General features: G+C 48.2%; 1 protein-coding gene across 1 annotated transcript in view; it reads left to right on the top strand.

Moving 5' to 3' along the window:
* Positions 1 to 25,457, top strand: part of LOC131566863 (voltage-dependent N-type calcium channel subunit alpha-1B-like) — a 317,557-nt gene that overhangs the window by 164,035 nt on the left and 128,065 nt on the right. The window contains exons 8-12 of the mRNA XM_058818307.1: positions 4,308 to 4,423; positions 12,117 to 12,173; positions 12,802 to 12,876; positions 14,707 to 14,796; positions 18,335 to 18,544. Coding sequence (XP_058674290.1) covers positions 4,308 to 4,423; positions 12,117 to 12,173; positions 12,802 to 12,876; positions 14,707 to 14,796; positions 18,335 to 18,544 — 548 coding nt within the window. The remainder of the gene's footprint in view (positions 1 to 4,307; positions 4,424 to 12,116; positions 12,174 to 12,801; positions 12,877 to 14,706; positions 14,797 to 18,334; positions 18,545 to 25,457) is intronic.

Here is a 25,457-nt window from a genome sequence, read left to right as displayed (position 1 = left end):
CTGCCGTGCCCTGGGCGTGTGTGCCAAAGCAGGAGGAGGATTTAGGATGCTCCATCCCAGCTCTCTGCTGTCACACAGCAAAGTTAATCACACACTCAGGGGATGAAGATTGTGGGTTGTTGATTTTTATCCCTCGTTGGTGTGACAGGATTTTTAATTTAAGGGCAACGTGGATGAAGCAGTTACAAGAATTTCATTAGTTTATTAAGTTTACTGACCCTGGTGGTTATTGAGGAGCTGCCTCTGTCTCTTGTGTGCCTCGGGGGGCTCTGGAATTGCCCTGGAGTGGCTGTCTCAGTGCATATTTCACAGCGAGATTGATTTCCCTCCTCCACCCAACCAAGGTGGAAAGCAGCAGCCATCCATTTCCTGGTGACACTAAGCACCAGCCACTCTCCAGGAGAAAAATGTGACACGAGGAGCCTGACTGGATGTGGTTTCCATGATGGATGCACTGCCCTGGAATCCTGCTTGTTCCTGCTGTCTCTGTGCAATCAGCTACAACCTGGGCAGGGGCACCTTCCACCATCCCAGGCTTCTCCCGACCCATCCCGGCCTTGGCACTGCCAGGGATCCAGGGCAGCCACAGCTGCTCTGTGCCAAGACCTCTTCACCCTCACAAAAAAACATCACGATGTTATGAATAAGAAGATTGACTAGGCCAATATTCAAGCAGCAATCAATTTATTAATTAATATGGTAAAGTATGAGCAATACAGCGCTGGGTACAGCGGGGGAAGTTTTCCCTCCAACTGCACACTGATAGTTGAGGCTTACAGGTATTTATAGGGGTACTCTCAGCAGTTTCTATCCCAATTTTTACTCATCAGCAGTTTCTATTTCCCAATTTTTACATCACAATTCTATACACTATTGTGATTTAGTTTTTCTCAGGATGTATCCCAAAAGGAGTATCCCCAGATGGTGGTGGTCCAGTTTCTGAAAGAAAGAAAGATTAATCTCATCTGGTGGGGTTCAGCTCCCCAGATGTGGGTCCACCTTTTAATTGCAGAGACCATAAATCTCATAACAGTGATGTCCAGCTTCCCTTGGTTGAAACCATAAACCCTTGAGGTGATGTTCATCTTCCTTTCTCAAGCTGTTTTTCTCTGCTTTATTAAGGCATGAGATATGCATATTTTCTTTATATATATTCCAAAGCTATAGTATCAAGGACACAAGTAATATTCTAAAATTATACTTCAAAAGGTTATTATTGCAGAACTCTTTAAGGCTTAACTATAAGCAAAATGCAACATCCTTAATGCTTTAATTCCAATGCTTCTAAATCAACTAAGGTTAATTGCAAACAAAAGATAGGTTTAAAGGCCTTCTTCCATGCTTTATTTTCCTCAGTTATTATTAGAATTCGCAACTGTCCCATGGTCGGTCTCCACACATATCACAATCACAAATACACGCATTGCCTGTATGTACCTGACACGAAACCCAGCTTTGTATTTCACAATGACACATTCCAGAACTGGCCAAAGGGTTGAAAAACAGCTCTGAAAAAAAATCCTGGAGGTAAAACTGGGCAGGAAGCAGCAAATTCCTGCTCAGGTTTTTCTTTCTGGTGATTTGGGAGATTTTTTGTAAGTCAATGGCATAAATGGGAATTATGCTGAATAAAAAAGGGAAACCTATTTACTGCTCCCAACCCTTCCCATGGGGCTCTCTGTGTTTTCATTTGGAGCTGGCAGGGAAACTTCAGCTGAAATATTTTTAGATGAAATAAGGCATTTTGATATAATTCCCCCCCTTTCTTTGAATGTGTTCTGAAATCTGTTGAAGAGCTCTCAAAGGGAAATTCTGGGAGTTTTCTAGTTGCAGCAAATGGGGAATATTTCAGTTCCTGAATGGTGATGGACATAGTGGGAGAGACACGCATCATTAATATTTCATTTCATGTAGAAACCCCTCTTTTTAACAAGTCTCAGCTTCACCAAACCTCTCTGCCATCTCCTGAAATGAGAAAGAACAAGTAGAGCTCCTCTCACCAGGAGGATCCTAAATCAAGACCCTCCAGTCTTGAACCTGATTGAGCAGCAGCTCTGGAGCATTCAGGAGGAATTTCATGGGCAGGAACACAAGGAATTGCCTTCTCCTGGAAGTGACATTCCCAAATTCTACAGCAGTGCCTGGACAAGGCAGTGACCCACAGGAGCCTCAGGAGGTTCCAGCAGTGCTGGAGCTGCCCCTGGGTCAGGAGAACCCCCAGGACCAGCCCAGGCTGGGCTGAGCAGCTGGAGCAGCCCTGAGAGGGAGCTGGGGGTGCTGGGGGTGAGAGCTGGAGCTGCCCCAGCCCTGAGCCCCCCTGAGCCCTGGGCTGAGCCCAGCGTGGGCAGCAGGGCAGGGGGATTGTGCCCCTGTGCCTAGGTGAGACCCCACCTGCAGAGCTGCCCCAGCCCTGGCCCAGCACAGGGAGGAGCTGGAGCTGCTGCAGAGATCCAGAGGAGGCTCCAGGGGGATCAGAGGATGGAGCAGCTCTGCTGGGAGGAGAGGCTGGGACAGCTGGGATTGTGCACCTGGAGAGGAGAAGCTTTGGGGGGACCTCAGGGTGGCCTTGCAGGGCCTGAAGGGGCTCCAGGAGAGCTGGAGAGGGACTGGGGACAAGGGCTGGAGGGACAGGACACAGGGAATGGCTCCCACTGCCAGAGGGCAGGGCTGGATGGGACATTGGGAATTAGGAATTGTTCCCTGTGAGGGTGGGCAGGCCCTGGCACAGGGTGCCCAGAGCAGCTGTGGCTGCCCCTGGATCCCTGGCAGTGCCCAAGGCCAGGTTGGACAGGACTGGGAGCACCTGGGACAGTGGGAGGTGTCCCTGCCATGGCAGGGGTGGCACTGGATGAGCTTTGAGGTCCCTTCCAACTCAAACAATTCTCGGATTCTGTGGTGGCCAAAGCTGCCAGTTCCAGGGAACAGGAGGGCACAGGTGGCTTTAACCTCACAATGTCCCTCACTGGTGCCCTGGGAGATCTGTGTTGGGCTGTACAGAAACTGCTGATGGTTTGCAACTTCCAGCAGTTCCTCCCTCATTTTCTTACACTTTTAAAGTACAGACTTTCCACTTGAGATTTTGGACTCTGATCCTTGTGGGTCCTTTCTGTTTTGTGACTCTGCAATATAAAGTTGTGATAAAAAGGACAAGTCGTGGGTAACTTTTGCTGTCCTCAGGCCAGACAGGACCTGGCAGAAGATGAAAAGCTCTGCAAGGAGTGCTCTCCCTTTGCTGCCCCTGAGGGGTGAAGGAGCAGTGCCACGGCTCATCTGCTGTCCTTCCTGCCCTCGGGGGTCCTCCAGGAAACTTCCCACTGCTGCTGTCTCCTCCTTTGGGAAGCTGTGCTGATGCCAGCCCCCATTGCCATGCCTGGAAAATGAAATGCACGTTGTCTCCTTGTGCTGATCTCATTCCTCCTGCTCCAGACACAAATCCAGACTGAGGGAAGGTCCTTGGCCCCAGGCAGCAGGGGATGAAGCAGGAATGAGAACATGAAAAGGAAAAAGGGGTGATGTAGCTGACATTGCAGGATCTGGGGATGTGCTGAGTGCCAGGGAGGAGCTGCTGGCTCATATTGGAATAATTACCAATATAGCAGGATGGGATGTGCCTGAGCTTGTCTGGGCCTTGGTGCTGAACCAAATAGCAGCAACTGTGGTGTTTCACCCCAGAGACACTTTTGGCTGGCTGGGTGTGTGGTGTTTCACCCCAGAGACACTTTTGGCTGGCTGGGTGTGTGGTGTTTCACCCCACAGACACTTTTGGCTGGCTGGGTGTGTGGTGTTTCACCCCACAGACCCTTTTGGCTGGCTGGGTGCTGCACTGGGCACATGGGGAGATGTCCAGGCCTGCAGGAGCTCTGGTGGTGCTGGGATGGAGCCTCCCCCCATAACAGGGGCTGCTCCTCAGGTTTACCTCTGAAGAAGAAACTTTAAGGGGATGGTAAAGGAAAGGAGTCCTTTACCATCCCCTTAAGATGGAGGGTTTGGATGCAGAGCTTTATTCTGGCCCACAGGCCTCTGAACCCAGCAACAGCTCCAACAGAACTTCCTGTCCTGTGGTTGCTGCTCCATTGAGGCTTTTAATACCCCAAAAATCCCAAATTTTAACCCAAATCCCTACTTTATACTTTAGCTGTGTTCTAGGTCAGCCTACACAAGGCATCAGGACAACATTGAGTCCCTTGCTGTGCTTTCCACTCCCTCCTCCCATCCTGGACTGCACAGGCTCCCTGGAAGGCTGGGGGAGGGCTGTGCACCTGCCCTGGCTGCCTGTGATGTGTTTTCCCTCTCTTGTGTGCCTGCAGTGAATTTGCCAAGGAGCGAGAGCGGGTGGAGAACCGCCGGGCGTTCCTGAAGCTCCGCAGGCAGCAGCAGATCGAGCGTGAGCTCAATGGCTACCTGGAGTGGATCTTCAAAGCAGGTAAGGCAGGCATCTCCCACGCTTGCCTGGATGTGTTTTGGGGCAAGGGAGCTCTGGTATGTCTGGGAATCCATAAAATTAGAGGGTTTTGGGAAAGCTGCAAAAGACAGGCCCCAGAGGCACTAGAACTGTGATTAGAGCTAAGCAGCAGCCATGAGATAGGTCAGCAGAAAAATTATTTAAACTGTAGAAAACCAAAGACAAATAGAACAATGGTCTGTGTATTAATGCCTGTCTAGAATTACTCTCTAAGCTACAGAAAATTTATCTAGCAAGATATTAGGAAGGTTAAAGCTTAATAGTGGAGCTCTGTGTGTTGTGTTTTAAGGGTCACAAGTAGGTATTGTATTCAAAATAAGCAAGAATTGTTTTAACCAAAAGGTACATGTGCTTATAGTGCTTGGATAGAACTACTGTCAATGTACTTTTGTTTTGTATGATTGCTCAAAAAACTTATAAAGTGAGTTGTAACATTAAGTTCTTGGTCTGCTGCCTGAGATGTGAGCTGATGGCATCTTCCCATTGTCATAACCATGTAATGAGACTGATGCTGGAAAATCAAACAGCTCAAGGCACGTTCCTCAGCAGTCCTGTCCCATTTGTGATTTGTACAGAGACCCCATCTGGTGACAGTGATGGGCTCCAGAATGAGTCCTTGGTGTGGCCAAGCCTGGGAGGGCCTGGCCAGCACTCGTTGGTTTTGTTGGAATTATTTCTGTGTGTTTGCACCAAAATTATTGCAAAAAGATCTTGGTTTGGTTTAAGCAAAACTAGAGGAGCTGAGCCAGCTTTATTGCTGAGATCAAAGCAATTGTCCTAATACAGGATAATATAAAAAGTGATCTGTGGATGCAACAGCCTGGTCAGAAAGAGAGAAAATGAGCTTTGCTTTCTCACTTTTTGATCAGGCTGTTGCACCTACAGTGATGGAGTGCCCAAAGCCTGCACAGGGAGGAACTGTTCCCTTCCATGAGTAATTTCTTCTTTATTTGCTGCCTGCCCCAGCTGGTTTATCAGCCTTTCTTTCTGTGCTGGTAAAACCCACCCAAGTGGCATTTTATGAGCTACAAAGATCACTTGCACGAAACTCCCCCAGCCCATATTAACATTGATTTATAACCACTGGAACTGAACATTGCTCTTTATTGCAAGGCGTGAGCAACTTTAACCGGGACCCAGACACATTAATTTAACAGAAAATAGCATTTTTATCAGACTGCAACGATTACCAATAACCTTCCTGCTTTATGGAGGAGCTGATATTTATATATTGACATAACCACAGTCAATTCTTTCATGCAGCACCAAGAAAATGGGGGGTAATTTCCTTCTTGCTTGCTTTTCAACATCTGAGCCAAGTGAAAAGGCCTTTTAAAACAATGATGGGGAGGAAAAGAAGTGCTGGTTTCTCAAATGGATTCCTGTGTGCCATTTTAGACAGATGAGTTTCATCTTTGCTCTTTACAACTGAAATGTAAAATAGAAATATCAGCAGTTTATGTGGTGCTTTAAACCCATTATTTCTTCTAGCACTGCACTGGGTGACAATTGAGGGCCACTTGTGTTGTCAGACTTTTATTCACAGTGACTGTTCAGCAGCAACTCAGACAGCCACTCCTCATTCCGTCCTTCTGGAGGAATGAGAAAATAAAGAATTCCCTTTCCTTTCCATTGAGAATTTGTCTTCTCATTAGTTTACAGCTTCTGTGCAGCCTCTAACTCACATAAATTCCTGCCTTGCCCAGTGGCTGGAGCAGGGTTCTCTGGGCTTCTCCTTTTCTCGTCCTGTCTTGCTTTTAAGGCTCTTGGTGATTTTTGGTCTCTTAATCCTGATCTCCATCACTAAAACAGAGATGAGAATTCCCCTGCAGGGTTGAGGGTGGCGTTGTGTCACTCTGGGGCCTGGTCTGCCTATCACCAGCTGAACTTGTGAGAAACTTGGGATGGAGAAATTATAAAATGTACACTCAACCTTTGCTCCAATTCCCATCCCTGTGGGCATTCCTGACTCTTCCATTTCTATGTTGCCAGGGCTGAATAAATACCACACTAATGTCAAGTGAAACTGCTGGAAAATGCACATTTTTCAGCCCAATAACACACGAGCCAGAAGGCTTTGTGGAACAGGGAAGTGCATGCAAAAGAGCTGAATCAGGGAATGTTAAAAATACTCTGGAAAGGCATTGTTGAGAATACAATAGGAATATAAAAGAGCTTCCTAGTACAGCTGAATAATAACAGTAATTAAAATCAGCTTAGCAGTGTTAATAAAATCTTGGAATGAAAATGCAGCGTGAAGGCAAAGCAGAGCAGAGAATCCGGAATGAGGCACTGAAAATTGGGACTGTGCCGTCCATGGGGATTTCCCAGATCTGGCTTGGGGATTTCAGCTCTGAAATGATCTGGAATTCCTTCTCTGGGATTCTGAGCAGGGAGATCCAGCCAGGGAGGACAGGCAGAAGGGGACAGAAATCCTGCAGCAGCCCCAGGCAGGAGCTGTTTGCACAAAGGGAAGAGCGAAAGCTCCTGGGATTCTGCTCTAATGGAACTCTGGAGGATTTGGTCATTATTCCTGGGAATATCTAATTGTTTTTAAATCCTTCTGCCAGCCTTGACCTCGTTGACTCTTAGAGCACGGAGTGCCAAGTGCTAACACCCAGTTTGATTTTAAAAACCAAACAATCCCACGGAGCTGTGTCCTGCCCTCACTTTCAATCCATTGCCTTTCTGCAGCGAGAGGAAGAATTCAGGAGTTCTTTTAATTACTTTTCTTTCTCTAATCTCCTTCTACCTTGTTTCATCTTATTTTTTCCTGCTCCAAAGCACCCAGAACCAATCAGCCCAATCCTTTCTCTTCCCCTGGAAGCCTCATCAGGTTTCCAATATTTCTAATATCCTCCCTGAGCATTTGGTTTGTTCGATTTTTTTCTCCCTCGTTTATTTTTGATGCAAGGCAGGAAGAGTGGAAAGCTGCATTCCAGTGCTTCACAAAATGATGTTTTAATCTTTAGATGGCTTTTGCTCTGTAGTTTTTTACATATTCTGTGTAGTTGCTGCAGCTGGACAAGAAGTGCCCTTGTCCTTTGTAGTGCTCAAGTTTTTGCCTCAAGTGTTGTTTTAGGGAACAAGGGAAGTGTGAGTGACTAAAATCACTCCTTTACTTGTGCCCTACCACCCCTCACTCAATAATAATTTTAATTTAACATAGGGGTTATTGCTCATTGACCACTCTGAAGTGACTTTAATGTTTCTCATTAATGTCAGTAATTTGAATTATCACAGAATCCCAGACTGGTTTAGGGTGGAAGCTCCAATGTCCAGCCTGGCCTTGGGCACTGCCAGGGATCCAGGGGCAGCCACAGCTGCTCTGGGCACCCTGTGCCAGGGAACAATTCCTAATTCCCAATATCCCACCTAAACCTCCCCTCCTTCACTTTGAAGGCAGTTGTCCTTTCCAGAGGAATTAAGTGTGCCAAGTGATGAAATCCATGCAAATGATTTTGCTCCTGATGTTTTCTCCACTGAACTCCTGAGAACTGCAGGAACTCCAAGGCTGGGATTTTTGAAGAACAGGGAACTACAAGTTCTCCACACAGAGTAAAGCATTTATAAGCCCACAAATATTCTTTTGAAGATGTTTCTCTTATCTTACAAGGACATGAATCATTTGGAAAACACTTTGCTCAGAGACTCTAAAATCTTCCTGTTCAGGGCTAATCAAGTTTCATGTCTTTTGCATTTTAATTCTTTCCAAATCCACATTTTTCACACCAAACTGGAGTGCTTCTGTTCTCCTTGAGTGCCAGGCTTTGGGAATGGTTTCACCTCTCTCTGCCAGTCCTCTGTAACTTCAAGGCCATCCCTTGGCATGGCAGAGCTTTCTGAACTTCAAGTTTCAGCTTTCTTTAGAGGAACAGAGCCCTGAACCCCTGGGAGAGATGGGAACAGACACCTCCAGCAAAGAACCCTGTGTGTGTGTCACTGTCACATTTTCTGGAAAAATTCCTTGCCCAGGATTTTCTCCTGCGAAGCTGAGAAGCCTCAGAGAAAAAGGAAAACAATTCTTAACTCATTTGCTTCTCCTGTGTTTTGCTGCTTTGGAATGTGGTTGGAGATTGTTTATCCAACATGTGAATTGTTTTGACTTAATGACCAATCACAGTCAGGCTGTGTCAGGACTCTGGAAGGAGTCACGAGTTTTTCATTAGTATCTTGTTAAGCCTTCTGTCTGTATCCTTTCTCTATTCTTCAGTATAGTTTTAGTATAGCATTCTTTAATATAATATAGAACATAAAATAATACATTCACCTTCTAAGAACATAGAATCAGATTCATCTTTCCTCCCCGCGACAGGGGACCCCGAAAATACCACACGTGTGAAATACCAAGGCAGGGTAATTGCCATAAAGAACAAGCAGAGCTCCTTGGGAAGGTGTGACAGCCACTTAGGAGGGCCTAATTTTTTTCTATTTACCCAGCCAGGAATGATACTCATTTAGTCTTTGCTATTTCCAGTAATCTGCTGCTCCTTTGAGCCCCCAGTATCCTCTTTCCCCACACCAAAGAGGAGGAGAAGGGGCACCATTTTCTTGCTATACCTCAGTCATTATTCATGATTAACACATTTGGGGAAAAAAGGAGAGAGGAAGGATTGCATCCCGCTTTTATTTCCCTTCAAACAGCACCCTTCACATCCTTAAGCAGGTATTCCTGGTGCTCCAGACCAGGCTGCTTTGCCTTTATTTCCAGCCCAGTCACACCCAGCACTTAATGACCAAAAATTCCTTTTGCTGCCAAGACACCCCTTCCTCTGACACGCTGGCAAAGCCCCTGAGCCTTTGTTTGGAGGCTCAGAATTGCTGATCTGGTCCCATCTCTCTGCTGAAGATTTCTCCTCATGCAGAGACACCATTTTTTGGTTTATTCAGGTGCCCAATTATCTCCTTCCAGGCTCTGTTAGGGATGACTAAAGGCAGAGCAGCTCTGTTCAGGATGCTGGCTGGTGAAAAACCCCTCCTGGCAGTGCTCAGTGACCTGCTGAGCTCTGTTTTTAGCCTTAAAAACCTCCTGGGGTAGCTGTGGTCCTTTGGATTCCCAGAGGACACGAGGCAGACAGGAATAATGATCAAGGGAGAGAACCTGGGAACGCTGCAGGAGGAGAGCGAGGCTTGAGGGAATTTCAGAGGTGAAAAAGGAAATTTTAAAGGAACAGCAAAACTGAGCCCAGCTGTGTTTATGGATGGAGATTTGTGTGAGAACCAATTCAGGACCCTGAATTTGGGGCAAAGGTTTGCAAAATTGTCTTCTAAGAGTAATCTGTAGATGGAAATCCAGTATGGCACAGCTTTTAGGAAGGATCTCCCATTCCTTCCTTGTGTTTCAGGGCAGTCAGACTGGGAATTGCCATTTCAATCCTCCCATATTTTCATCCCCAAACATCAGCACAGCTTTCCCTGGGGGATACTTCAGAAGAACCTTTTGGTCTGAGGTGCTGGCTGGTCAGAGAAGTCTCTTGAACTGCCTACAAAAGCCCATTTCACTGTTCTGACCTGTCTTAAGAAGACTTGAAAACCACCTGAATTGGAGGTGGGGATTGCAGGCACAACTTGTGGGGTTTTGGAAGGACTTTACACCTTTTAAAGTGCAGCTTTGAGCTCACCTGACATTTTTACCCCTCTCAGCTCTCCTTTCTTTCACATGTCTGGTCATTACTTTGCACTTCTGTATTTCCTTCCCCTCTTCTTAATTTTCCAGCCTTCCTCAGCCCTTGGTATTATTTTTCAGCCTTCTCAATTTGCTGTCTTATTAAAGTATCATTCCCTCTCTCTCCCAGATGATTAATAAAGAGATTATATAAGGCTTGTGTGGCTTATATAGGCTTATATAAGGCTGATCCCTCTGGTATCCTTCTAGACAGCTCTCAGCTACACACTTTGATGTTTGGCCTCTGGTCTGTTTGTATTTATTTTTCTGAAGTTGCTCTTCCATCTAGACTGGCTTAAACGGACTTTAAAGCAAAATTTGGTTGGAACATGGTGTCAGATGTTTTAGTAAGAGCTCACATTGATGGAATTTCAGGCATGTGAATTTGCCATTTATGAGAATAGAAGGAAGTGTGGAGTTTACCAGCTGCCAACTCAATGTTTTGTTTGTTTTGGGTTGTCCTTTAGCAGATCCCCACATCAGTTTCCAGCAGCAAACTCAAAATCTGTAGTTCTGACTGCAGTCTCAGGTATTGGCCCAGCACTGCAGTGCCCTGGGAAACCTCAGGAAATTGGGTTGTCTTTCACACAGATAAAAATTATTCCATTTGGGGAGGTTAGTTTTTAGTGTTTCCTGGGTCCTGGGTTGTTTGTTTTTTTTGGTTTTTTTGGTTTTTTTTTTTGTTTTTTGTTTTTTTGTTTTTTTGTTTTTTTGTTTTTTTTTTTTTTGTTTTTAATGTAGGACAGTGCAAGGTGTATTGTATTTTGGAGATGAGTTGCAGAGGAATGGAAGGGAGATGTTGCAATCACTGTGCCAGGCAGAGTTCTCCCATGGAAAACTTGCTGTAGATTTTATTTGGACAAAGATTTGACATGATGGCTCTGTGGTGACAGTGACTATCTTGGCATGTGGCTGCTCTCACCCTGTGCCACCACTCTGCTCCCCATGGCTGAATCCTGATTTTTTGGAGACAAAAGAGCAGTGATGGGTGTGGAGCATCTTCCCCAAACTGTCTCCAGTGTGGATGGGCATGAGGGACCTTCCTGGGCTTGTGGGATTTGTGGTGCTGCCTGGTCTGGAGGGAAGTCCTTGGCCTGCAGAGGTGCCTTGGGGATGAGAGCTGGTGAAGAACCCAGGGTAGGAGGTGGTGTGGGTGGTTGTGAGGAGGGATCCCATGGAGGATGTGATTGGTTTGGAACCCTCCCCTTGTGTGAGAGGGACACAGGCAGAGAATGGCTCCTGGCCTGGGTCAGGAATGGTGTGACCAGCAGGAGCAGGGAGGTCATTGTGCCCCTGTGCTGGGCACTGCTGAGGGCACACCCTGAGTGCTGTGTCCAGCTCTGGCCCCTCAGCTTGGGAAGGACATTGAGATGAGAGCATCCAGAGGGGACAATGAGGCTGGAGAGGGGCTGGGAACACAAACCCTGTGAGGAACCCCTGAGGGAGCTGGGGGTGCTCAGCCTGGAGAAAAGGCGACTCAGGGCTGCCCCCATCACTGCACAGCTCCTGAAAGGTGCCTGTGCTCAGCTGGGACTGGGCTCTGTCTGCAGCAGCACTGACACAGCCAGAGCACACAGCCTCAAGCTGTGCCAAGGGAAATACAGGTTGGATATTAGGGAAACGTTTTTCACAGAAAGAGTGATAAAGTTGTGGAATGGCTGCCCAGGGAGGTGGTGGAGTCCCCATCCCTGGGTGTGTTTAACAAAGCCTGGATGTGGCACTGGGTGCCAGGGTTGAGTTGAGGTATTGGGGCTGGGTTGGACTTGATGATCTTGAAGGTCTCTTCCAACCCAGTGATTCTGTGAATCCTGTGAGAAACACAGCCCTGAGCCATGAATTGCTCTGCAGACTCTGTCAGGGGTGGGCTGGTGGCACCGGGATGGGATGGGTTGGGTGGCACAGGGATAGGGTCCTGCTGCCCCCCCAGCCGGTGTTGGAACAGGGCTCTGAGGAACCTGAGGCTGATCCTGGCTGGTTTTCCTTTTTCAGAGGAGGTGATGCTGGCAGAGGAGGACAAGAACGCCGAAGAGAAGTCCCCTTTGGACGGTAGGTGCCTTTGCTGGCCATTTTCCTCCTGTGCCACGGGAGAGGTTCCACTGCTGTCACTGCCACGCCTTCCTCCCGAGCAGGAGGATCCTCCCGCATGCACCCGGCACAAATCCGGCCACAGAGCCCCTTCCGCAGGCTGCAGGTGGCTGAGGAGCGGTTTGGGACACCCCACACCGGCCCGGGATGGGGATGTGCCCTCGGGGTCGGTGCCCACGCCCTGCCGAGGGTGGCTGGCTGTGTGTGCAGGGGGTAGAGGCTGCCAGGAGGATGGAGAAGAGCGAATGCGCTGACCTGAGAGAAAGGCAGGGCTCCGAACGGATTTGACCAAGGGACTGAGCCCCCTGTTAGCTGTAAGCAGTAAGACATAACAGGGTGTGGTGATCCTTCCTTCCGACGTGCGAGCCCGGCGTGGCAGGACGGCCGGAGGAGCCGAGCAGCGAGGCCACGGGGATGCTCCCCCTGGGCCTCCAGCCCCGACAGCTTTTAGGATGCGCCAGCCACTCAAAGCTCAGTTAAAGACTCTTCCCTCTCCCTTTTCTGACCATCTTTCGTCCTCCCATGTCTCCTCCTTTCCCCTCCCCTCCCTCCCCCCCCTCTTTTTTTTTCTCCTCCCATTCACTGTCAGGGAGGGCCGCCTCGGAAGGGCCGATTCCTCAAGGCACGGCGCCGGCAGAGACTGGCAGCGGCAGCAGCTACAACAGTGAGTGGATTGCAAATCACCAGGGGCTTAGGTGGCACCCAGGGGCAGCTTTCCCCCCGCAGCCCCGTGCCCAGGTCACCGGTGACATGCCCAGGTGGATTTTTGGCCTGGCTCCCAGCCGTGCAGGCTGCAGGTGCTGCTGCAGCCTCGGCCGGGCCGGTGACCTGCGCTGGGGAGGATCTGGGGCTGGAGCAGGTCAGGGCCGAGGTGTGAGTGCCAGTCCTGCTGTGTGTGCTGGGGGTGTGTGTGAGCTGGGGACGCCTGGCTGGCACCTGGGCACAGCCAGGCTTCACTGGAGTTTGTGTCTGAGGAGCAGTCTGAGTGCTGTGAGAAACTCGAGGTGGGTGCAAGGCACGGAGTAAAGACCCAGATATACTCAGGTTCCTCTTATCCGAAAGCAAAAGGAGCCTGAGAATGTTCCCAGCCTGGAGCAGCCCACAGTCTATGGTGGTAAATTCCGAGTCCCTGAAACACAGGGATGTGCCTGGAGAGATGGCACAGCCTCACTGCCAAACACACCGAGGACTTTTCTGGGGCAGAAGATAAAAAGCTGCTCAGTTCATGCCAGGAATGTTGGAAATATTTAATCCCGGTGCTGGTTGTGCTCCAGTGCTGAGGATGGCCCTGGACATGCTGGAGTGAACTGGGACAGACCCAGCCTGAGGGACCCCTGAGCTGGCATTGCTGGGACTGAGGATTCAGGAGAGCTGGGTGGGGCAGCAAGGAACACAAATAATGCAAAACAATGGATCCAGATTGCAGGTTCAGAGCATCCTCCCCTCTGCTCTGGGTGTTCCCCTGAAGTGACTCAAGCACAGCCCGTAGGAGCAGGAAGCGCATCCATGTCTCTGTCAGGGCAGGGCAATCCGTGCAGTGTGGGAAAGGAATTTGTAGATAATTAGGGTGAGGGGATGTTGTGGAGGAGCCTCCCCGGGGCAGTCTCTGCAGCGTGAGTGGCTTTGCTGTGTGTGCCCACGGACCAGTCTGTATCACCACACCGTGGGGTGTCTTACTGCTGATAGAAAGTGCTGCTTTAGTTACTGTCTGTCTCGAAGCTGTCACCAAACTGTACCAACGTGATTTTTTTTTTCTGCCACTTCTCAAGGTTCTGCAGGTAGGTGGTCCTGGGAGCAGCGTCCTCAGTGCTCCTGCCTCACCCCCCGTGCTCTGGGTGGAAGTGCAGAGCTCTCATTCCCTGTTGGAGTAAATGTAGTGATGTTTGCCCTCCCCACTAAAAGCTGCTTTTGGAGGAAAAAGAAGTGTTTTCAAAGAATTCTGATATCCCCAGAGGGCAGGGATTGCCCACGGGGTGCTGCTGAGAGGCTGCTCACTGATGTGTGGCCGCTTTTTCGCCGCAGCATTTCTGCTCCTTGAGGCATGGCTGGGTAGTAAACCGAGCTCTGTAAACTCTGACTCCCTCACAGTGCCTGCTGCAAACAGCACTGGTGGTTCCAGGGGTGGCAGCACTCATCTCCCAGCCCCGTGGGGCTCAGGAAGCTCCAGTGTCCCTGCCCAGCCTTTGTGCTGTGCTGACAGTGCAGCTGCAGTGACCTCCCCACCCTCCTGCATCTGCTGCATGAAGTGGAACATGCAGAGCTGTGCCTGGCAAACCTTCAAGAGCTGGAAGGGCAAAGGAGTGAAGCACCCTGGCACTGAGGCGTGCAGAGGCCCTGCAAGGTTGTGGGTTGTCCTGTTTGCTCCAGGGTACCCTGGTGGGAGAGCTTTGAGCTGGCATTGGGAAGGAAATGCTGGCCCTGGAGAGTGAAGGGAGGGGGAGAGAGAACCCACTCTGCATCCTCACGGGGCATTTTCTCTTTAATTTGCACGCAGTGTTGAAAAGAGCCGCAATAAAGAAGAGCAAAAATGACCTGATTCATGCAGAAGAAGGTGAGGACCATTTCACAGACATTTGCTCCGTTGGTGAGTACTGGCTTTGCATCCCCCGAGGTTTCGATCTCCACCTGAACCTGTCCATGCCATGTCTTCTCCTCTGGAGAGGCTCCTTTGCTCCAGAAGCTGCAGTTTCTTGAAGGAGAATGAATTTCCACTCGACTTCCCAAAGCAAAAAGCTCCGTGGCTTCACCCTCTCCCGGCGCTGCCTGCCTCAGCTCTTGCATGCTGCACCCTTGGGAGAGCCCTGCAAAGCCTTGGGACAGTCCCTGCTGGGCTGGCCACCCTGGGATTCTGCTTGGAACGTGCTCATCCATGCTAAAGAACCCCAAATCTGCCAAACAACCCTGCTGGAGGGAGGAGAGCAAGTGGCCACAGTCCTGTGGTTCACTAATGCCCAGCTGAGGTGTCACAGCCTTTGCTGTGGGAGTGGTCACTGGGAGGTGCTGGGCAGTGGCCTCAATTCTCTCATTCTTGTCTTAGAGGAAGATCTTGAAGTGATTTTAAGGCCAGATCTGGAGATCCAGTGCAGAGCAGGGCATCCTGCACTGTGGGGCATTGCTGTGGTGAATTTGGCATCCTCAGGCTGAGGAGGTGCTGCCCGTTCTACAGCTCCCAGAGCTGATTCCTGCTGAGATCTGCCCAGGTGGGGAGGCAGGGGCAGCTCTGGGCTGCCAGGGGAGGCTCTGGGCACCCAGCACCCACCTCAGGGAGCTGCTGGAGCCAAACCCCTGTGAGCTGTGGGACAGCTTCTCCTGCTGCTCTGCAGTCGGGCGCTCTGCTCATCCTGTGCCTGTTGTTGGAGGCTGTTTTGCTGCTGAAGCAGCAGATGTTCTCATTATCTTCCAAAGAAATGTCTTGGCAGCCCAGTCCCCACGAAGCAGCAAATCCTGGATGCACAGGAGGAGCAGCACAAACAGCACATTTGAGAATCCGTGTCCGTGGCTGTTGCACAGCATGAGTGCCTCAGTTGCCCTTTGGAAAGTTGGCCTTGATGTTTCCAGGGATCATAGCTGCTGCTGGAATTTATTTTTCCCCCCTTTTAAAGGAAGAGTTGGTTGCAGAAAATGAGCGTGGCTTGGCATGTTCCTGTCACCAGCACTGAGCTGCCACAGTCCCCTGGGTGCAGGGTTTGTGGTGAAACTGCTGCCACTTCCAGGAGAGGTTTGGTGCTGAAAAAGGGCAAAAATGCAGCAGCCTGTGTGCATTTTTGGTTTGGTTTGTTGTTGTTTTTTCTCGGATCCCTGCATGGATAACAAGGAATGGTCATTTTTGGAATATTTGCTCACGGTTACAATAATTATCAGATCTTTGCCTCCAAATCCAAGTCCCTCCAGGCTCTGGGCAGCTAATACCACACCAACAGATCTTGGAGTTCAGCATTTCAGGTGGCAATGGATGATGGAGCATCTGGGCTCGGGAATAATCCGAGGCAGAGCTGGGAACTGTCTCGGGAGCATATGGCAGGGAAAATAACAGCAGTGCTTTCCACCTTCTGTGAGTGCTTCACCCACTTGGGAAAAGTGGCTTTGATTTTGATTCATGGAACGAGGCAGAAAAGAAGGAATGGATTAAGCAGCTACTTCTGCAGGCTTGTGAAGAGGCTGGAATGCAGAGCATAAACAATCAGATCACGTGGGCAATTATGCATAAAGGATCTGTTTTGGAGAAAAGGGGTTTTTGGATGGTTTTCTGTAGTGTGTTCATATGGGAGCAGAAGCAACGTGGAAAAACTAACAAATAATCCCTGAGTGCCACGTGAAGATGCAGCTCAGGGTGGGGGAGACTTTGCCAGGTCTCTCTCTGGCCATTGGCTGAAAATGTTGCACTTTAATTCAAGCACAAGCACCTTGATGAGCTTTATAGCTGCAGTCTAAAGCTCTGTAGTGGTAAACACTTCCCAGGCTGTTCTCTGCAGTTGTTCTTAGCTTTTATTCTTCTCTTTTTACTCCCACTGGCTTCACACCCTCTGTGCTGTACCAGGCACTGGGGCTTTAATTCCCAGACACCAAAGCCTGGAGAAGGGGATGTTTTCCACGTTGGAGCAGTTTAAATATCACTGTTTTGCATTTCTGGAAGATCAGACAGGAATGAGAGGGCAGCACTGTTCCTTTGCCAGTCTGGCAGTACACAGGGGCTTGGCTATCTGAGAGCTCTGTACCTGCTAAGGAGTGCTGTGATATGAAGCTGCCTAAATCCCAAACTTTGGCTCTTCTTGTTGTCTTAAAGCAGAGCAGAGGAGGAGCACTATGATTTCTTCTCTTCCAAACTGCCAAAGGCAGGATTTTCAAAACAACAGAAGAACACACTCAGCATGGATTTTTTCAGCATGGAGTTTGTTCAAAGCCTGGCCAGAGCCAGTTCTGCTTTTGGAGTGCTGGTGGATGGCCAGAAATGTGAAATGGAGCAGAGAGCTCATTTTCCATGGGGGAACATCACACTTGTGTGGGGCTGTGAGGCTCGGAGAACCTGCTGCTGTCACATCTGGATGCCTCATCCTTTCTCTGGCTGTTGTGGTTGATGTGGCAGGATGAGGCTGGGTGAGATTCCCACCCATTCCAAGTGTTGACATGGAGGTGGTCACACTCCAAGATTTGGCTGCTGAAGCCAGAACGCTTTGTTCATGTCAGTGAGCCCAGGAGAGCTCCAGGACAGGAGGAGGACATGTCCTGCTCATCCTGCTGGGATGCTCCATCCCAGGGTGGGGAAGGGCAGCAATGATATCTTGTCCCAAACCACTGGCACAGGCAGTGACTAGCCTGGCACCATCACCCCTTCCCCTGCTTGCAGCAGCTTCCCTGGCTGCTGCAGAGGAGCCCCAAGGGGTCCATGTGTTTCTTCCCTCATTCCTGATTTCTCCTGCCTCAGCATCAGCTGGAGATTGCTTTTTCATCTGAGCAGTGCCTCTATCCCAGGGGGAGAGCTGGCATCAGGAATCATTTCTTCCATCAGCTCCCTATTGTTGAAACCCTTGACTCTTTGCCAGGGTTTCAGCCCAGAGTGGAAATGGAGCTGATAGAGGCAGAATTGAGACAAATGAATGGCTGAGCCCAAAATCTGATATACGGAAGAAGGTTAAGCCCTCTGCTAAAGAAATAGCTGAGGCTGGAGAGTAAATTAAGGAGAATTCACTCAATTACCTGGTAACTGGTCCTTGGAGCAGGAAAACCAGGGACAAAACAGTCCTTGGAGCAGGAAAAATCTCTTTCCTGTTGTACCCACCCAGCTCCATGAGGATGTGCTCCACACCATGGGCAGAGATACCCTGTGCCTGCTGCTCTGTCCCTGTCAACCAGGAAAGTGATGATTAACTGAGACAATCAGGATTGCTGCAAAGGTTTGGAAGCCCAGTTTAGATGGTGGAGCCAGGCATTGAGCCATGAAGTTTTACAAGCCCAGCCTCCATCCCTCATTACAAGCAAGACACCCTTGCTCAGCCCATTCTCAACATCCCCAGCTTCCTGCTGAGCTGTTCTGGTGGTGCTTGGAGAGGCTCTGTGTGCCCAGGAACCCCCTGCAGCCTTTTCCCTGCTGGGATGGGCTGTGGTGACTCTTCTCTCTGTCCCAGGGTCTCCCTTTGCCCGTGCCAGTTTGAAGAGTGGGAAGAACGAGAGCTCATCCTACTTCAGGAGGAAGGAGAAGATGTTCCGCTTCTTCATCCGCCGCATGGTGAAGGCTCAGAGCTTCTACTGGGTGGTGCTCTGCGTGGTGGCCCTCAACACCCTCTGTGTGGCCATGGTGCACTATGACCAGCCTGAGAAGCTGACCACTGCTCTCTGTGAGTACTGCAGGGAGCTGGGGGTGTTCATCCTGGAGAAAAGGAGACTCAGGTGACCTTATCAGTCTCTACAGCTCCCCTCACTGCTGGTTTTTGGCTCGTTTTTTCTACCTCTGTCAAGAGGGATTGAAGCTCTCAAGACAATATTTCCTGTTCAGGCTTAGGTTTGGGGTCCCAGGACGAGAGAAGAGATGAGAATCTTGACTCCATGTTTCAGAAGGCTGATTTATTATTTTATTATATATATTATATTAAAAGTAAATGATATATTAAAACTATACTAAAAGAATAGAAGAAAGGATTTCATCAGAAGGCTTGAAAGGAAAGGAAGGAAAGGAATAGAATGATAATAAAATCTTGTGACTGACCAAAGAGTCTGAGACAGCTGGACTGTGATTGGCCATTAATTACAAAAAAACACATGAGACCAATCACAGATGCACCTGTTGCATTCCACAGCAGCAGATAATTATTGTTTATATTTCGTTTCTGAGGCCTCTCAGCTTCTTAGCAGGAAAGATCCTAAGGAAAGGATTTTTCATAAAATATGTCTGTGACACTTAGGTGTTTATTATTTCTTATCTATATTACAAGTGGTGAGCTCTGCAGCATTCTACAAACAATAAAGGGCTTTGGGACACTGCAGCGTGTCCAGAGGGGACAATGAGGCTGGAGAGGGGCTGGGAGCACAAACCCTGTGAGGAACCCCTGAGGGAGCTGGGGGTGCTCAGCCTGGAGAAAAGGAGACTCAGGGCTGCCCCCATCACTGCACAGCTCCTGAAAGGTGCCTGTGCTCAGCTGGGGCTGGGCTCTGTCTGCAGCAGCACTGACACAGCCAGAGCACACAGCCTCCAGCTGTGCCAAGGGAAATTCAGGTTGGATGTTACAGAATCACAGAATAATCAGGTTGGAAGAGACCTCTAAGATCATCAAGTCCAACCTATGCCCTCACACCTCATCTAGACCATAGCACCAAGTGCCATATCCAGTGTTTTTTTAAACACATCCTGGAATGCAGGAGGGTTTGTCCTGGAGCAGGATGCACAAAAGGAAGGGGAATGATGCCTGGAAAAAGCAGGATTCTCTGGCTAACCTGTGTCCAGAGAATGCAAATTTGTGTCACTGTGCAGCTGATCTGCACCCGTGGGTGATTCCTGTTGGGGACACTCAGAGCTCTGCCAGCTCTGACATTCCTGGGGTACCAGCAGCTGGAATGGCCTGGGAGATAAAAATCCTGCCAGTGCTTATGGAATCAGGCACTAAGCCCCCACTGGAGCTGTGATTCCTGCCAGAGCCTTTAAAAGGTTTCAACTTTACAGCTCTTTTCGGGTTCCATGCCCTCCCTGATGGGGTGTGATGACAGGGGATGGGTGTCACCGTGCCCTCCTGTGACATTAAGTGACAGAAATACTCCCAGAGGGAAGATTATCCTGTATTTGTGAAAAGATTTTATTTTAGCTGGTTCCTGTCGTCACCTGGTTTAGCTCAGAGAGTCTAGAAGTGCTTTTGAAATATGAGTTTTGGGTTTTTAATTGCTCTCATGAATGAGAAATGGTGTCTCCATGATATCACAGACTTGCTGACAAAGCTTGGTTTAAAAAAAATATGGAAGGTGAAGGATGGAGCTTTTTTTGTTTATTTTAATGAAGTTTGGAGGCTGGGACTCCTAGAGCTGGAAAACTCCTAGAAATTCCTCATGCTGATAATGCAAATTTCTCCTTCTGAAGGGATGGGATGAGGTTTGTTTCTGGAAGACAAAGCCATTCGTGACCCTATAAAATGGCCAGGAGCAAATCTGTTATTCAGCACTTGACCAGATGAAAATTTAAATAAAACTTCTGAAAAAACCAAACAGAAGACTGGAAAAAAACCTCAAATATTTCCAACAGTCTAACAGTGTTGGCTTAGATCTTTAAAGATCCTTATCTACCTAATTTGCCTTGATTTCTCTCTAAATTAGATACTTAAATATTTCTTGCCTCAGATCCTCAGGTCTTACCTTATTACAAGGAAGGCAAACTTTTGAAGTTTTTTTTTTACTAGACCTAAGAGGTCAGGAATACAGACTGCTCTGACATCAAAAGCTCCTTATTAATATTTGTTGAAATATTTAATGCCACCTGGTAATGGAGCTCTAATGAGAGATGTATAATAAGGACAGAAATTTCTTTCAAGTCTTTTTTTTTTTTGGCCAGATTTCAACTGAAAAGAGAGACAGACCATACAGAGAAGTCACTCTTGCTTATTCATTCCCTCCATTTACCAGAGGAAATAATAAGCTAGATTGGCAGAGTAATTAAAAGTTTGAGGATTAGGATTTCCTCTGGAATTAGGACTAAATGTTTAGGAAACAAACCTCACACTTGAAGTCTTTCAACTCAAAAAAAGGTCACAGATTTACAAAACTCAGTTTTGGGAGCACCTTTTGCAGTGACATTTCCAAGGGAACACGAAGAAATCCATGAGCCAGAAGCTCCTCAATGTTTCAGGGTTTTGTTTGAGGGCTGGAAGGGCTGGTTCTGTCTCTGGGAATTATTCACCTCCAGCTGGGAAATTTACCTGAGACAGAGGCCACAAATTAGGCTTCCAATCTATCCCAGCTGAAGACAAAAAATAGGTTGGAATTAGGGATGGATCCATGTTTGAGGAACTCCACATTTGTCCAGAACCCAGTAATGTCAGGAGTGTTGGGAGTGTCAGGAGCACTTGGGCAGCAATTTGGATTTCTTGGTGTAGAGTCCCACTGAGCTGGGAGTGTGGGTCCCCCTGCATGACATTTAATGGAAGAGGCAGAAAACCACCAAAAATTGGGGATTAAATTCTCAGCATCCTCCCAGCCTTTGCACATCCCATTTCTCCTTTACCTGGGAGCCCTGAGGGTTCTTTGTCACTGGGGAAACACTCGGGCAGGGGCTCCACCAACCATCCCTGAAAGGGATCCCAGAATGGGGCAGAAAAGGGACCTGAGAGGGTCACCTGGAGCCACCTCCCTGCTCCAGCAGGGCCATCCCAGAGCACAGAGCACAGCATTGTCTCTGAAATATCCCAGGGAGGAGACTCCACACCTCCTGAGCTGCTTGTTCACCTCACAGGGAAGAAGTTCTTCCTGATGTTCAGCTGGAACTTCCTGGGATCAGTTCCTGCCTGTCCTGCTGTCCCATTGCTGGAGCAGAGCCTGGGCCCTGCTCTGAGCCCTCCCTGCAGGTGTTTTAATGAGATTCCTCTCAATCATCTCTTTTGGAGGCTGAACAGCCCCAGCTCTCTCAGCAGAGGTGCTCCAGTCCCCTCAGCATCTCTGCTGCCCTTCATCCAGGAGCTCTGAGTATTTCTGGGATGTTAAACCCTGCTGGAAACTCCCCTGGCATTGGGGAGAGGCAGCCCAGTGTGGGTCACAGAAAAAAACAGATTATTCAGAAGTAGGGAAAGGTTTTGTGGATGCTCGCATTGGGTTTTTAGACAGGGTGGTGCAAGATTGGTCACTGTAACAATGAGAATAAAAACCAGAGATCACAGCCTGGTTTGGGTTAAAGGGGACTTTAAATCCTATCCCATCCCAAGGCAGGGACACCTCCCACTGCCCCAGGCTGCTCCCAGCCCTGCCCAGCCTGGCCTTGGGCACTGCCAGGGATCCAGGGGCAGCCACAGCTGCTCTGGGCACCCTGTGCCAGGGCCTGCCCACCCTGCCAGGGAACAATTCCTGCCCAATTTCCCAACTAAATCTCTCCATGAATTGTCGTCATGGAAATTCTGAAGTACACCAGCCAGTTTTGGGGGTTTTTATTTGTTTGTTTTGGGATTTGTTTTATTTTTTAAGATGGTTTTCTCCAAGAGAAGAAGCAGCGGCTCTGTGAGCTCATTTTTGTCTCTGCTCCAGGCAGAAACCTATTTTAGTGTGATTTTTGAACAAAGAACTATGGAGAATCATCCTGAAAAGCCCTACAAGTTCAACCTCTTAAATTCCAAGTATCCCATACCTCCAAACCCTCCTGAATTCCAGGCTGAGGAGCTGTGGGACTGCATTCACACCTGGCTGTGCACTGGGGATGACCCAAACATTCCCACCCCTTTCCTGGGGGATGGCAGAGTTTCCATAGGCTCAGATTTCTACAAATCCCTAATTGAATACTGAGTGCAGGGAATATTTGGTGCCTTAAGGACTTTACTGGTTGTTTTGGTGGCACAATGACGGCCAGACTGTTGTGGTGTTGTGAGGGTCCCCAGGACGAGATGAGAGATGAAGATTTGACTCCAAGTTCTCAGAAGGCTGATATATATTATATATTATATATTATATATTATATATTATATTATATTATATTATATTATATTATATTATATTATATTATATTATATTATATTATATCATATTTAATTTCCTTACATTATATATCACATTATATTACATTACATTACATTACATTACGTTACATTATATTCTAAAACTATACTAAGGAAAGAGAAAGGAGACATCAGAAGGCTAAAACAAGAATGAATAATAAAAACCTGTGACAGACTCAGAGTATGACACAGCTGGACTGGGATTGGTCATTAATTAAAAACAATTCCCATGGAACCAATCAAAGATGCATCTGTTGGGAAGCAACCTCCAGGTTATAATCAGATAATTGTTGTTTACATTTCTTTTCTGAAGCCTCTCAGAAAATTTCTCTCAGAGGAGAGAAATCCTGGCAAAAGGATTTTTTAGAAAATATCATGGTGATAGCCAGTCTGGATGTGTCCCCTGACTCCTGCCTGGGTAATTCACAGCACAAACATCTGGGGAGGAGCCCAGCTGGGGCTGAGCCCTCCAGGAATGCTCCTGGAGAGCCCCATTCTGCCCAAGGTTTGTGCACAAATCCATTAGACAGAGGCAGAACGAGGGGATTTGAAACAGCTCCTGAAATATTGGTAAAATCCTTTAATTGGGAGAGTGACAGAGTTTAAAAATGGCTTAGAAGTTAATCCATGGTGAGGGAACATCGCTGCAGAGGAGCAGGGCCTGGCTGGTGGGATGCAGAGCAAGAGAGAAATCCAAAATTCCAAAGGTGCTGTTTCAGGGAAGGAACAGGAATGGACTGAGGAGGCTTTTTGTGAACTGCAGCAGCAGGAGAGGTCTAAATGCAAATCTGTAAACAAATCAAAATGAAATGTTTCATCTTTTTATACCAGGAGGTGCTAAAAGCACTACTCAAAGACCAAACACTCCCAAACAGACTCAAACACTACACAAGATCAGTACTTTCTGCTCTATTTTAATTTCTGCAGTTACTTTTCTCTTAGTCTGGTAAATCAGACAATTCCACATAATCCTTATGAGCATCTATAGAAACATGAAAGTACCTATAGCCTTTGCCTAGGAAGGAAGATGGGAGCAGTTAGAAAGGATCTGCTAAACCCTGCAACTCTACCCAGGCACCTCTAATTCAATTATACCTGTCCCTCTGGGGAGAAGTTTAATTACATTACAAATTAATTTTACTTAAAGAACGGTTGGTAAAAGCCTACGGCTCTGCATTGATTTATTTTCCCCTTGGTCTTTTCTTTTAACTTTTCTGTTTTGAATTGTTCTGATTAGCTTTCTCTGCTTGATGCTCCATATCTCTACAACTGCTTTGGAAAAAGGACTGCAGGAGCTTTGGAGAGAGGCTTGGGATTTCTTTAGCCTTATTGAAAGCACTGATGAGGAATTCTTTGAATTCTTGTGGTATGATTAATAACAGGCAATACTTCATGCCCCTGTAATTATCCTCAAATTCAATCAGAGATTCTCCTTCTCTGTGTGGAAAGGACTCCAGGGCCAAATAGGATTTCCCTCATGCTGCAGATGGACACTGCTCACTGAAGCACAGAACTTTGGTTAAATAAGCTGCAGTTGCCTATAAAAGAATATATTTCATGCATCTATTTCATGATTTTGTTATTATCTCTTCACGCTCCTTTCCACCACTGCCAATATTCTGAAAAAGAGGAGATTTCTGTCAGAAACCAACTCTGCAATGGCAGCACTGAGGTCTGGTAGCAGCAAAGATGAATTTTCAACCTGGGGACACCAGGAGTCACCAGGGCTGTGCCTTTGGGAAGGGCAGCCCCTGAGTGAAACTGCAGTGACCCAGTGCTGAAACCTCCTCCCCACAGTCCCTAAAACCCATCCCAGAGTGCCATAAACCCACCCCATAGTGCCAAAACCCATCCCACATTCCCAAAAACCCACCCCACATTCCCAAAACCCCATCACACAGTCCCTTAAACCCATCCCACAGTGCTAAAAATTCATCCCACGGTGCCAGAAACCCATTCCACAGTCCCAAAAAACCCATCCACAGTCCCTAAAACCCATCCCACAGCGCCAAAACCCCATCCCACATTGCCAAAAACCCATCTCACAGTCCCTAAATCCCATCCTGAGGGAGCAGCTGCAGGCAGTGCTGCAGGGCAGGAGACCCCAGGGATAGGGCTGGGCTGGGCTCCTCTTCCTCTGCCTAAAGCTGTGGGGTGAGGTTGGGACCAGAGCTCTCTGGGTCTGTGGGATGGGTTTTTGGGACTGTGGGATGAATTTTTGGGACTGTAGGATGGATTTTAGGGACTGTAGGATGGTCTTAGGGACTGTGAGATGGGTTTTGGCATTGTGGGATGGTTTACGGACTGTGGGATGGGTTTTTGGCACTGTGGGATGGGTTTAGGGTGTGTGGGATGGGTTTTAGGGTGTGTGGGATGGGTTTTAGGGACTGTGGATGGGTTTTAGGGACTCTAGGGAGGAGGTTTCACCACTGGGTCACTCAAGTTTCACTCAGGGGCTGCCCTTCCCAAAGCTCTCTTCTTCAGCAAGTCATGCAGGGATCCTTCCTGGCTCCTTAATCTGAACCCCAAATCCACAGTGTCTCCTTTTGATAAATCCAGTGTTTGAGCACAGCAT

Source organism: Ammospiza caudacuta, chromosome 21 (assembly GCF_027887145.1).
Source record: "Ammospiza caudacuta isolate bAmmCau1 chromosome 21, bAmmCau1.pri, whole genome shotgun sequence".
NCBI classification, from domain to species: Eukaryota; Metazoa; Chordata; class Aves; order Passeriformes; family Passerellidae; genus Ammospiza; species Ammospiza caudacuta.
The sequence above is the reverse complement of the archived record's forward strand: the minus strand, read 5'-3'. Positions and strand labels throughout refer to the sequence as shown.